This window comes from Salvelinus fontinalis, chromosome 19 (genome assembly GCF_029448725.1).
Source record: "Salvelinus fontinalis isolate EN_2023a chromosome 19, ASM2944872v1, whole genome shotgun sequence".
NCBI lineage: Eukaryota > Metazoa > Chordata > Actinopteri > Salmoniformes > Salmonidae > Salvelinus > Salvelinus fontinalis.
This window is the reverse complement of record NC_074683.1, coordinates 22,085,356-22,099,794: the sequence shown is the minus strand read 5'-3', so window position 1 is coordinate 22,099,794 and position 14,439 is coordinate 22,085,356. Positions and strand designations below refer to the sequence as shown.

The 14,439-nt window shown below is 43.0% G+C and overlaps 1 protein-coding gene across 1 annotated transcript in view; it reads right to left on the bottom strand.

The window, feature by feature from the left end:
* Window positions 1-3,953, bottom strand: part of LOC129816490 (LIM and senescent cell antigen-like-containing domain protein 1) — a 74,286-nt gene extending 70,333 nt beyond the window's left edge. The window contains exon 1 of the mRNA XM_055871035.1: window positions 3,424-3,953. Coding sequence (XP_055727010.1) covers window positions 3,424-3,461 — 38 coding nt within the window. The 5' untranslated portion in view covers window positions 3,462-3,953. The remainder of the gene's footprint in view (window positions 1-3,423) is intronic.
* Between the last annotated feature and the right edge of the window lie 10,486 nt (window positions 3,954-14,439).

The window sequence follows — 14,439 nt, the reverse complement described above, 5'->3', positions numbered from 1 at the left end:
ATGTAGACAGAGAGAGAGATGTAGACAGAGAGAGAGAGAGATATGTAGACAGAGAGAGAGAGAGATGTAGACAGAGAGAGAGAGATGTAGACAGAGAGAGAGAGAGAGATGTAGACAGAGAGAGAGAGATGTAGACAGAGAGAGAGATGTAGACAGAGAGAGAGATATGTAGACAGAGAGAGAGAGAGATGTAGACAGAGAGAGAGATATGTAGACAGAGAGAGAGAGAGAGATGTAGACAGAGAGAGAGAGATGTAGACAGAGAGAGAGAGATGTAGACAGAGAGAGAGAGAGAGATGTAGACAGAGAGAGAGAGAGATGTAGACACAGAGAGAGAGAGAGAGAGAGAGAGAGATGTAGACAGAGAGAGAGAGATGTAGACAGAGAGAGAGAGAGATATGTAGACAGAGAGAGAGAGATGTAGACAGAGAGAGAGAGAGATGTAGACAGAGAGAGAGAGATGTAGACAGAGAGAGAGAGAGGGATGTAGACACAGAGAGAGAGATGTAGACACAGAGAGAGAGAGAGAGATGTAGACAGAGAGAGAGAGATGTAGACAGAGAGAGAGAGATGTAGACAGAGAGAGAGAGAGATATGTAGACAGAGAGAGAGAGATGTAGACAGAGAGAGAGAGAGAGATGTAGACAGAGAGAGAGAGATGTAGACAGAGAGAGAGAGATGTAGACAGAGAGAGAGAGATGTAGACAGAGAGAGAGAGAGAGATGTAGACACAGAGAGAGAGATGTAGACACAGAGAGAGAGAGAGAGATGTAGACAGAGAGAGAGAGATGTAGACAGAGAGAGAGAGATGTAGACAGAGAGAGAGAGATTTGTAGACAGAGAGAGAGAGAGATGTAGACAGAGAGAGAGAGATGTAGACAGAGAGAGAGAGAGAGATGTAGACAGAGAGAGAGAGATGTAGACAGAGAGAGAGAGATGTAGACAGAGAGAGAGAGAGAGATGTAGACAGAGAGAGAGAGAGATGTAGACAGAGAGAGAGAGATGTAGACAGAGAGAGAGAGAGAGATGTAGACAGAGAGAGAGAGATGTAGACAGAGAGAGAGAAACTCAGGAGACTAGAAAGACATCCGCTCTCCACATCATGACCTTTCAATTCAAAGAGCTTTATTGGCATGAGAAACATATATTTACATTGCCAAAGCAACTTCTCTCTGAGTCTCAGCCATGACAAAGACCCCTCTCTCTTTCCCTCCACCCACCAACCCCATTCCCCCTCCTTTCCCCCAACCGTAAACAACTCAGGAAAGGAAGTTATACAAGCAAAGTGTGTGTGTGTGTGTGTGTGTGTGTGTGTGTGTGTGTGTGTGTGTGTGTGTGTGTGTGTGTGTGTGTGTGTGTGTGTGTGTGTGTGTGTGTGTGTGTGTGTGTGACATTTTTACTTTTGAGTAATTTATCAGACGCTCTTATCCAGAACAGTAGTGAGTGGATACATCTGAGTACTTTTTGGTACTGGTCGGGGGAATGTGCCCCAGTGAACCAGTACATGATAAACCAGTTTCCTTCCTGACAGGAGCAGAGATCCCTGCATCTAAATAAAGTAACACACACACATTCACACGCACACGCACACACAGGGGGGGTAATTAACAGGCAGGAAGCGGATCTGCTGAAACATGTCTCAGGGGGTAGAATGGAACTACAGTAATGACTAACAACTAAGGACTGATGGAGAGAGATAGCGTCATCACATTCACTGCGTCAGATCTGGACAGCATGGATATGCAGCTCCTAGCCAGTACTGTATGTCATTATAAACTGGGCAGTTAGAGCTATGAACGCTGATTGGCTGAAAGCTGTGGTATATCAGACAATATACCATCGGTATTAAGCAAAATTACTTATTTACTGATCTAATTACGTTCGTAATCAGTTTATAATAGCAATCAGGCACCTCTGTATTGGTTACGTTGTGCCTAAGAACAGGGCTTAGCAGTGGCATTTTGGCCTGAACCACAACCCCTTGGGACATATTGCATAAAAGACATCCAAGCAAGTTTTTTACTTTTACTGTTGAAAAGCGATATCCTACATATAAATACAGTAAAGTACAAACACTAAAGGGTAAAAAAATATGTTTTGAGCAAAATAGTGTTTTCAGACACAACTGCAAACTTCAAATTCGTCAGGGCATGGGACTCCACAAAGTGTCAAACATTCCACAGAGATGCTAGCCCGTGTTGACTCTAATGCTTCCTTCCCCACAGTAGCTTCAAGTTGGCTGGATGTCCTTTGGGTGGCGGACCATTTTTGATACACATGGGAAACTGTTGAGCATGAAAAGCCCAGCAGCATTGCAGTTCTTGACACACTCAAACTGGGACCCCTGGCACATACTACTACCACACCCCGTTCAAAGGCACTTAAATCTTTTGTCTTGCCCATTCACCCTCTGAATGGCACACACACAATCCATGTCTCAACTATCTCAAGGCTTAAAAATCCTTCTTTAATGTTTAACCTGTCTCCCTTCATCTACACTGATTGAAGTGGATTTAACAGGTGACATCGATAAGGGATCATAGCTTTTGCCGAGTTCAAAACAACTGGGAGCTCGGATCTCCGAACTTGAAAATCTCAGACTTCCGACTAGAGTGCGTGCAAAACAACTGGGAACTCTGAAAGAAAACGAGCTCAGACTAGGAAATCCATTTGAACAGTCATCTAATTTGGAATTCCAACTTGGGAACTCTGGCCTCTTTCTAGAGCTCCGACTTTCCGACCTGAAAATCACTGATGTCATGATTTGACCTTGTATTTTTCAGAGTTCCCAGTTGTTTTGAAAGTGGCATTTCACCTGGATTCACCTTGTCTGCATATGTCATGGAAAGAAATGTTTTGTACACATGGTCTGGTTTTTTGTTTTGGTTTCTTGAGGAATCACGAACACAGACGGTATAGCACTGTTGTCCCGTAGTGACCACAACAAGGTTTCAGATGGTCCCGGGCTGTACTTTCATCAAGTTTGCAACAAGTAGGTCAAACCTGTAAAGTAGGCCTACAACAGTCTAATTCAGGATTTAAATCTCAGCAGTACTGCAGAGCAGCAAACAAAGACAACTTTGAACCATATCTCATTGTGAATAGGCCTAACCAGAGTGATCATCACTGGCCCAGCTGTTCAGTAGCCTAACACAGTATAACTCAAGTAGGCCATAAAGTAATTGTTGAAGTAGTGATCACACCCGGACTGGTCTAATGTAAATCAAGTATGGATAGATGATAGTTAAGCACTGCATCAACTCATCTGTGCGCAACTACACCCCGCAGACAGACAGCGCTGTGCATGATCATTGATTGCAACAGGCTGCAGCTTTGTTTGTCCTGAGTCAACACACAGACTACCAACACTTTTAAGAAGCAAATTTGGCCGATCATAACACGTGTTTTCTTTTCAGTACTCACCCGTTGCCATTGGTCATTTCTTCGGCCACCCCCAACATCTTCTTGGCTGCAGGGGTATTTCGTCTCTAACGGCACTTTCTTTCCAGATGTTTGGGGCTGGAGGGGATGTATTTTTTTATTGTTTACAGGCGATACTTTCTTAGTAATGGCGAATGAGCCTCGCCTATTTCTTTTTCTGTCGGTGTGTCTGGCTACTGCGCTAAAATGTAATTTAACCGGACTAGACCCGCCCTCTAAGCTTCTGATTCTAGTCAAATCATCCATGTAGGACCACGATAGCCTACAGAAGACTAGTCTTTACTGTAAATACCAGATGCATATATGGACAGCAGGTTAAATATAAAACTTACACTTTAAACCTCATGCACTAGCTAAATGTTGTTATTATATTGCGCTGTGTATTTCCAGCATATTTCCTCGCTAAACATGGACGGATGTTTGCGGAAATCTACCCGAGCAGCACCGACTTCCCACAGTGAAAAATGTGTGATATTTGGAAAACAATTACACATAAATGTGAGCTCTAAGTCGTATAGTCTACTTCTTACATGCTATTGGAGAAAAGAACTGAGCGCAGAGGGGCGCTGCTCGAAAATGTTGTAGTCTACTGTAGACTATTTGATGTATTAACATTAGGTCAAATTAACAAAACGAGATTTAACCATAAGAATGTAAACTTTAAAAAGACCTACTAGTGCTCAGTGTGCTTAGGTCATGTAATTGGAACATACAGTATATTTCCTTAAAAGGCTATCTTTCCGGAATAAGACGAGAGGAAAACATCTGGAAGATCTGTCAATGCTGTAGGCTCTCCAGACCCGTAGACTGAACAGGTTATGTTGGGGGGAAACGCCTCCCATAATGAACATGTCTATTTTCAGACACAAAAAAAGTCTACGTTTGGTAAGATTTAGATATGTGCATACTGGCCATCCTTAGGCAAGGGGGCAGAATTAATAGTTTATTTATGTGTGTTATTTGATAAAAACAGAAACTTTGAAAGGGGGCAGTTGTCCCCTGAAGATTGTTAAAATCCATTTTATTTGGAGTAATTAACTCTTAAAAGCGAAATGCATCATACCAGCTGTATTTCTGTATTTTTAAAGTTATATATCTTGAAAACGTAATTGCTGACATGCTAAACATTTTGGAACAATATTAACAATGAACTAATGAAACAAATACCCAAAGTTTTTGGGAGGAATTTTCCTTTAAAGGCCCGGTGCAGTTAAAAGCGTAAATTCCAGTGTTTTATATACACCCAATGAACAGTTTATTAGGTACACCCATCTAGTACCAGGTTGGACCCCCCTTTGCCTCCAGAACAACTACCGATACGCTCTGGAGTACAAACGTTGCTCAATTAGTATCAAGGGACTTAACGTGTGCCAGGAAAACGTTTCCCACACCATTACACCACCGCCACCAGCCTGTTCCGTTGACAACAGGCAGGATGAGGCCATAGACTCATGCTGCTTATGCCAAATTCTGACTCTGACATCAGGATAACGCAACAGGAACCGGGATTCGTCGGACCAGGCGATCACACTGGAGCCGCTTCTTGTTTTTAACTGATAGGAGTGGAACCCGGAGTGATTGTCTGTTGCAATAGCCCATCCGGAGTGATTGTCTGTTGCAATAGCCCATCCGGAGTGATTGTCTGTTGCAATAGCCCATCCGGAGTGATTGTCTGTTGCAATAGCCCACCCGTGACAAGGACCGACGAGTTGTGCGTTCCGAGATGCCGTTCTGCACACCACTGTTGTGGTGTTATTTGCTTGTTTGTTGCCTGCCTGTGTTAGCTTGCACAATTCTTGTTATTACAGATAATGGCGCCGAAGGAGATGGTCACCATTTTACGATCCCGTAACCAATTGTGCTATTGTGTGTTTTTTTTGCGTTATTTGTAACTTATTTTGTATATAATGTTTCTGACACCATGTCTTATGACCGAAAATAGCTTCTTGATATCAGGGCAGCGATTACTCGCCCCGTACTGGAGGATTTCTTCTTCTTCAACGAGTCGGACGGGAAGGATTTACTCCAGACACCCGACAAGGCCCTCATCCCCGTCATTCGCAGGAGGAAAAGATGGAGATATCGTGGACGACAGTCCAGGTGCCTTGTAAGGATCCGTCGCCGAGAGGGTAATCTACCTTTACCATTGGTCCTATTAGCCAACGTACAATTAATCGATAATAAAATAGACGAACAACGAGCACGTATATCCTACAAACGGGACATTAAAAACTGTAATATCCTATGTTTCACCGAGTCGTGGCTGAACAACAACATGATTAACATACAGCTGGCGGGTTTTAGGCATTTTTGGCAGGATAGAACAGCGGCCACTGGTAAAAAAGGGGCGGCGGCCTATGCATATTTGAAAACAACAGCTGGTGCACGAAAGCTAAGGAAGTCTCTAGGTTTTGCTCGCCTGAGGTAGAGTATCTATATTTTTTGTAGCTGTCTATATACCACCGCAGACAGATGCTGGCACTAAGACCGCACACAATGAGCTGTTTACGGCTATAAGCAAACAGGAAAATTCTCATCCAGAGGCGGCGCTCCTAGTGGCCAGGGACTTTAACACAGGGAAACTCAAATCGGTTTTACCTAATTTCTATCAGCATGTTAAATGTGCAACCAGAGGGAAAAAACTCTGGACCACCTTTACTCCACACACAGAGATGCATACAAAGCTCTCCCTCGCCCTCCATTTGGCAAATCTGACCAGAATTCTATCCTCCTGATTCCTGCTTACAAGCTAAAACTAAAGCAGGATGCACCAGTGACTCGGTCAATAAGAAAGTGGTCAGATGAAGCAGACGCTAAACTGAAGGACTATTTTGATGGCACAGACTGGAATATGTTCTGGGATTTTTTTAAATATTTGTTTTATTTAACCAGGTAAGCTAGTTGAGAACAAGTTCTCATTTACAACTGTGACCTGGCCAAGATAAAGCAAAGCAGTGTGACACAAACAACAACACAGAGTTATTCATGGAATAAACAAGCGTAAAGTCAATAACACAATAGAAAAAAAGAAAGTCTATATACAGTGTGTGCAAATGGCATGAGGATGTAGGCAATAAATAGGCCATAGTTAGCGAAGTAATTACAATTTAGCAGATTAACACTGGAGTGATAAATGAGCAGATGTTGATGTGCAAGTAGAAATACTGGTGTGCAAAAGAGCAGAAAAGTAAATAAAAACAATATGGGGATGAGGTAGGTAGATTGGGTGGGCTATTTACAGATGGACTATGTACAGCTGCAGCGATCGGTTAGCTGCTCAGATAGCTGATGTTTAAAGTTAGTGCGGGAAATATAAGTCTCCAGCTTCAGCGATTTTTGCAATTAGTTTCAGTCACTGGCAGCAGAGAACTGGAAGGAAAGGCGGCCAAAGGACGTGTTGGCTTTGAGGATGACCAGTGAGATATACCTGCCTGGAGCGCGTGCTACGGGTGGGTGTTTTTATCATGACCAGTGAGCTGAAATAAGGTGGGGCTTTACCTAGCATAGACTTATAGATGAGCTGGAGCCAGTGGGTCTAGCGATGAATATGTAGCAAGGGCCAGCCGACTAGAGCATACAGGTCGCAGTGGTGGGTGGTATAAGGGGCTTTGGTAACAAAACGGATGGCACTGTGATAGACTGCATCCAGTTTGCTGAGTAGAGTATTGGAAGCTATTTTGTAGATGACATCGCCGAAGTCGAGGATCGGTAGGATAGTCAGTTTTACTAGGGTAAGTTTGGCGACGTGAGTGAAGGAGGCTTTGTTGTGAAATAGAAAGCCGATTCTAGATTTGATTTTGGATTGGAGATGCTTAATATGAGTCTGTTAATATGAGTCTGGAAGGAGAGTTTACAGTCTAGCCAGACACCTAGGTATTTGTAGTTGTACACATATTCTAGGTCAGAACTGTCCATGGTAGTGATGCTAGTCGGGTGGGCGGGTGCAGGCAGCGAACGGTTGAAAAGCATGCATTTGGTTTTACTAGCGTTTAAGAGCAGTTGGAGGTCACAGAAGTAGTGCTGTATGGCATAGAAACTCATTTGGAGGTTAGTTAACCTGTTGAGGATGGGGGCGCTGTTGTGACTATTTATGCTAACGGCTTCCCACAAAATCCTTGATCGTACAATATGCATATTATTATTATTATTGGATAGAAAACAGTCTATAGTTTCTATAGGAGTTGAAATTTTGTCTCTAAGTGGAACAGAGCCCATTCTACAGCAATTTCCCTGACATGGAGTCAGATTTCAGAAATTTTGGCCCCTGATCTGGAGTCAGTTAAAAGGGCACTGTTATTGCTATGAGTATACGGACACTGCTTACGTCTTCCCCTGGATGCCTTTACGTGATGACGATTTGAATGGGGTCGATTGCGCGTTCACAGGCACTACAAATTAAAAAACCCTGAGGCTAGTCACTCTTTTGGAGCTGCGTCATGCGCCTAGAGGACACCGACCCGCACCTGTTCCAAGCATTAGTGGAGGGAGTAATATTACTCGGGTCATGTTTCTACTTGTTATGGGAGTTAAAAACATCATAAGGTAGTTAATTTAAAGCGTTTTATAGCAATTTATATCCGTTTAGTGCGATTTTGGGACATTTATTTCTGAAACGCTGTGAATTGCTGGGCACGCTTCCAGTTCATCCCGAACGCAGTTGGCATTTCCACATGGCAAGAGGACAGCTTTCCACCAAAAGACGATTACTCCCAAGAAAGGATCCTTTGCCCAAGATACTGATGGAAGAACAGCTCAAAGTAGGACATTTTTATTATGATAAATCGTGTTTCTGTCGAAAAATGTTAGTGGCTTAGGACGCCATGTTTTTTGACGTAGCTTCGCTTGGCGCAAACTGTATTGAAAAGTAAGGATAAATTAAAAAATGTAATTCCGCGATTGTATTAAGAATTAAATTGTCTTTCAATCCCTGTCCACCCTATATTTTTTAGTCACGTTTATGAGTATTTATGTATAAGAGTAGATCACTGTCTAAGTGGCGCACGGACATTTTCTCACCAGCTTGGCTACATTTCACATTGTCTAACCATGATTTTGGTGGCTAAATATAAACATTTTCGATCAAACTCTATATGGATTGTGTAATATGATGTTACAGGAGTGTCATCTGAAGAATTCTGAGAAGGTTAGTGAAAAAATTAATATATTTTGGCGATGTTGACTTTTATCGCTCACTTTGGCTAGAATCAATGCTGGGCTGCTATGTGCTATGTGCTATGCTAATATAACGATTTATTGTGTTTTCGCTGTAAGACACTTAGAAAATCTGAAATATTGTCTGTATTCACAGGATCTGTGTCTTTCGATTAGTGTATGCTGTGTATTTTTACGAAATGTTTGATGATTAGTAAGTAGGTAAACACGTTGCTCAATGTAGTTTTTCTAGTCCATTTGTGACGGTGGGTGCAATTGTAACCTATTCCATCTACCTGAAATATGCACTTTTTTCTAACAAAACCTATCCCATACCATAAATATGTTATCAGACTGTCATCTGATGAGTTTTTTTCTTGGTTAGGGGCTATAAATATCTTAGTTTAGCCGAATTGGTGATAGCTACTGGTGTTGGTGGACAAATAAAAGATGGTGGATTATGCTAATGTGTTTTTAGGTAATAGATGTACATCTTTACATAGTGTCTTCCCTGTAAAACATTTTAAAAATCGGACATATTGGCTGGATTCACAAGATCTGTGTCTTTCATTAGCTGTATTGGACTTTAATGTGTGAAAGTTAACCTGTTGGGGATGGGGGCGCTGTTTAGACTATTTATGCTAATGTGGCTAATTTTTTAAACGGCTTCCCACAAAATCCTTGATCGTACAATATGCATATTATTATTATTATTGGATAGAAAACAGTCTATAGTTTCTATAGGAGTTGAAATTTTGTCTCTAAGTGGAACAGAGCCCATTCTACAGCAATTTCCCTGACATGGAGTCAGATTTGAGAAACGTTGGCCACTTTTCTGAAGTCATTTAAACGGGCACTGTCGTTGCTATGACTATACGGACACTTCTTACGTCTTCCCCTGGATGCCTTTACGTGATGACGATTCCAACGGGCTCGATTGCTCGTTCACAGGCCCTACAAATGAAAAAAACCTTTAGCTAGCAAGTCTTTTCTTGCTGCGTAACGCGCGTGGAAGACACCGACCCTCTCCTGTTCCAAGCGTTAGTTTAGCCTGTTATATTTCTCCGGTCATCTTTTCACTCGTTATAGGAGTTACAAACATCACAAAGTAGTTAATTTAAAGCGTTTTATAGCAATTTATATCCGTTTAGTGCGATTTTGGGACATTTATTTTTGCAACGATGTGAAAAGTTGGGCACGCTTTTCAGTTCATCCCGAACGTAGTTGACATTTCCACATGGCAAGAGGACAGCTTTCCACCAAAAGACGATTTCTCCCAAGAAAGGATCCTTTGCCCAAGATACTGATGGAAGAACAGCTCAAGGTAGGACATTTTTATTATGATAAATCGTGTTTCTGTCGAAACATTTTAGTGGCTTAGGACGCCATGTTTTTTGACGTAGCTTCGCTTGGCGCAAACTGTATTGAAAAGTAAGGATAAATTAAAAAATGTAATAACGCAATTGTATTAAGAATTAAATTGTCTATCAATCCCTGTCCACCCTATATTTTTTAGTCACGTTTATGAGTATTTATGTATAAGAGTAGATCACTGTCTAAGTGGCGCAAGGACGTTTTCTTTACCAGCTTGTCTACATTTCACATTGTCTAACCATGATTTTGGTGGCTAAATATAAACATTTTCGATCAAACTGTATATGCATGTTGTAATGTGATGTTACAGGAGTGTCATCGGAAGAATTCTGAGAAGGTTAGTGAAAAAATTAATATCTTTTGGCGATGTTGACTTTTATCGCTCACTTTGGCTAGAATCAATGCTGGGCTGCTAATTGCTATGTGCTAAGCTAATATAACGATTTATTGTGTTTTCGCTGTAAGACACTTAGAAAATCTGAAATATTGTCTGTATTCACAGGATCTGTGTCTTTCGATTCGTGTATGCTGTGTATTTTTACGAAATGTTTGATGATTAGTAGTTAGGTAAACACGTTGCTCATTGTAATTATTCTAGTCCATTTGTGATGGTGGGTGCAATTGTAAACTATGCCATATACCTGAAATATGCACTTTTTTCTAACAAAACCTATCCCATACCATAAATATGTTATCAGACTGTCATCTAATGAGTTTTTTTGTTGGTTAGGGGCTATAAATATCTTAGTTTAGCCGAATTGGTGATGGCTACTGGTGTTGGTGGACAAATAAAAGATGGTGGATTATGCTAATGTGTTTTTAGGTAATAGATGTACATCTTTACATATTGTGTCTTCCCTGTAAAACATTTTAAAAATCGGAAATGTTGACTGGATTCATAAGATCTGTGTCTTTCATTAGCTGTATTGGACTTTAATGTGTGAAAGTTAAATATTTTAAAAAAATATTTTTTTTGAATTTCGCGGCACTGGTTTTTCAGTGGGGGGGGGGGGGGGGGTGCCGCTAGCGCCACGCTGATCCTAGACAGGTTAACTATTAAAAAAAAATTTTTTTTTTGAATTTCGCGGCTCTGCCTTTTCAGTGGGGGGGGGGGGGGGGGGTGCCGCTAGCGGCACCCTCATCCTAGACAGGTTAACACAGTGTCCAAAGAAGGGCCAGATGTATCCAGAATGGTGTCGTCTGCGAAGGGGTGGATCAGAGAATCACCCGCAGCAAGAGCGACATCATTGATATATACAGAGAAAAGAGTCGGCCCGAGAATTGAACCCTGTGGTACCCCCATAGAGATTGTCAGAGTTCCGGACAACAGGCCCTCCGATTTGACACACTGAACTCTGTCAGCAAAGTAGTTGGTGAAACAGGCGAGGCAGTCATTTGAGAAACCAAGGCTATTGCTGATAAGAATACGGTGATTGACAGAGCCGAAAGCCTTGGCCAGGTCGATGAAGACGGCTGCACAGTACTGTTTTTTATCGTTGGCGGTTATGATATTGTCTAATACCTTGAGCGTGGCTAAGGTGCACCCGTGATCAGCTCGGAAACCGGATTGCACAGTGGAGAAGGTACGGTGGGATTCGAAATGGTCAGTGATCTGTTTATTAACTTGGCTTTCGAAGAGTTTAGAGAGGCAGGGCAGGATGGATATACGTCTATAACGGATTCTTCCGATGGTATTGAGGAGTACACCAAATCAGTCAATGGCTTCATCAATAAGTGCATCAATGACGTCGTCACCACAGTGACCGTACGTACATACCCCAACCAGAAGCCATGGACTACAGGCAACATCCGCACTGAGCTAAAGGGTAGAGCTGCCGCTTTCAAGGACCGTGACTCTAACCCGGAAGCTTATAAGAAATCCCGCTATGCCCTCCAACGAACCATCAAACAGGCAAAGCATCAATACAGGACTAAGATCGATTCGTACTACACCAGCTCCGACGCTCGTTGGATGTGGCAGGGCTGGCAAACTATTACAGACTACAAAGGGAAGCACAGCCACGAGCTGCCCGGTGACACGAACCTACCAGACAAGCTGAATTACTTCTATGCTCGCTTCGAGGCAAGTAACACTGAAACATGCATGAGAGCACCAGCTGTTCCGGACGACTGTGTGATCACGCTCTCCGTAGCCGATGTGAGTATGACCTTTAAACAGGTCAACATTCACAAGGCCGCAGGGACAGACGGATTACCAGGACGTGTACTCCGAGCATGCGCTGACCAACTGTCAAGTGTCTTCACTGACATTTCCAACCTCTCCCTGAATGAGTCTGTAATAAAACATGTTTCAAGCAAACCACCGTAGTCCCTGTGCCCAAGAACACTAAGGTAACCTGCCTAAATGACTACCGACCCGTAGCACTCACGCCTGTAGCCATGAAGTGCTTTGAAAGGCTGGTCATGCCTCACATCAACACCATTATCCTGGAAACCCTAGAACTACTCCAATTTGCATACCGCCCCAACAGATCCACAGATGATGCAATTTTTATTGCACTCAACACTGCCCTTTCCCATCTGGACAAAAGGAACACCTATGTGAGAATGCTATTCATTGACTACAGCTCAGCGTTCAACACCATAGTGACCTCAAAGCTCATCACTAAGCTAAGAACCCTGGGACTTACCAGCTCCCTCTGCAACTGGATCCTGGACTTCCTGACGGGCCGCCCCCATGTGGTAAGGGTAGGTAACAACACATCCGCCACGCTGATCCTCAACACGGGGGTCCCTCAGGGGTGAGTGCTCAGTCCCATCCTGTACTCCCTGTTCACTCATGACTGCATGGCCAGGCACGACTCCAACACAATCATCAAGTTTGCCAATGACACAACAGTGGTAGGCCTGATCGCCGACAATGATGAGACAGACTATAGGGAGGTCAGAGACCTGGTTCTGTGGTGCCAGGACAACAACTTCTCCCTCAACGTGATCAAGACAAAGGAGATGATTATGGACTACAGGAAAAGGAGGACCGAGCACGCCACCATTCTCATCGACGGGGCTGTAGTGGAACAGGTTGAGAGCTTCACGTTCCTTGGTGTCCACATCCCCAACAAACTATCATTGTTCAAACACACTAAGACAGTCGTGAAGAAGGCATGACAAAGCCTATTCCCCCTCTGGAGACTGAAAGCATGGGTCCTCAGATCCTCCAAAGGGTCTACAGCTGCACCATCGAGAGCATCCTGACTGGTTGCATCCCTGCCTGGTATGGAAATTGCTCGGCCTCTGACCGCAAGGCACATCAGAGGGTAGTGCATACGGCCCAGTACATCACTGGCGTCAAGCTTCCTGCCATCGGGGACCTCTACAACAGGCGATGTCAGGTAAGGCCCTAAAAATTGTCAACGACTCCAGCCACCCTAGTCATAGACTGTTCCCTCTGCTACCGCACTGCAAGCGGTACCGGAGAGACAAGTCGAGACAGCTTCTACCTAAGCCATAAGACTCCTGAACAGCTAATCAAAGGGCTACCCAGACCACTCTTTTACGCTGCTGCTACTCTGTTTATAATCTACGCATAGTCACTTTAACTCTACCTACATGTACATATTGCCTCAATTACCTCAACTAACTGGTGCCCCCGCACATTGACTCTGTATCGGTACCCCCTGTATATAGTCCTGCTTGTTATTTTACTGCTGCTGTTTAATTATTTGTTACTTTTATTTTGTATTTTCTACTTTCTATTTTTTTTTACTTCTTAAAGCATTGTTGGTTAAGGGCTTGTACGTAAGTATTTCACTGTTGTATTCGGCGCATGTGACAAATAACATTTGATTAACGTGCTGTTTTGACCCACAGGACTGCCGCTGACTGGATGTTTTTTGTTTGTCGCTCCATTCTAGGTAAACCCTAGACACTGTTGTGTGTGAAAAGCAAAGGAGGCCGGCTGGTGTGCCTGGCACCGACTATCATACCACAGTCAAAGTCGCTTAGGTCACTCGTTTTTTCCCATTTTAATGTTCAATCGAACAGTAACTGGATGCCTGTCTGCCTGCTTTATATAGCAAGCCACAGCCACGTGACTCACTATCTGTAACAGTGAACCATTTTCGTGAACAAGGTGGTGTACCTAATATACTGGCCATTTAGTGTATATTTCCACACTGAGGTTGGAACAATTCTGTGCAATTGTGAAAATAATGATGCCCCTTTAGTGTAAAAGTTGTTTTTCCTGTTGAAAAACAATATCCCACGTATAAATACAGTAATGTACACACTTACAGGTAAACATTTTTTTAGGGGTAGTAAAATACTTTTTGTTGACTGAAGTGCAAACTTCATGGAGTAGGCCGGATGGTGCGCTCCGATGTCATTGGTCTCCCACCTTGCTTGAGGAACAATAGAGGAATTAAAGGAAAGGCCCACCCCCCACCTGTGCCATGTCAGAGGACACCTGGATCACCAATTGAGATTTACCTTTAAGTAAATCAGGTGATACAT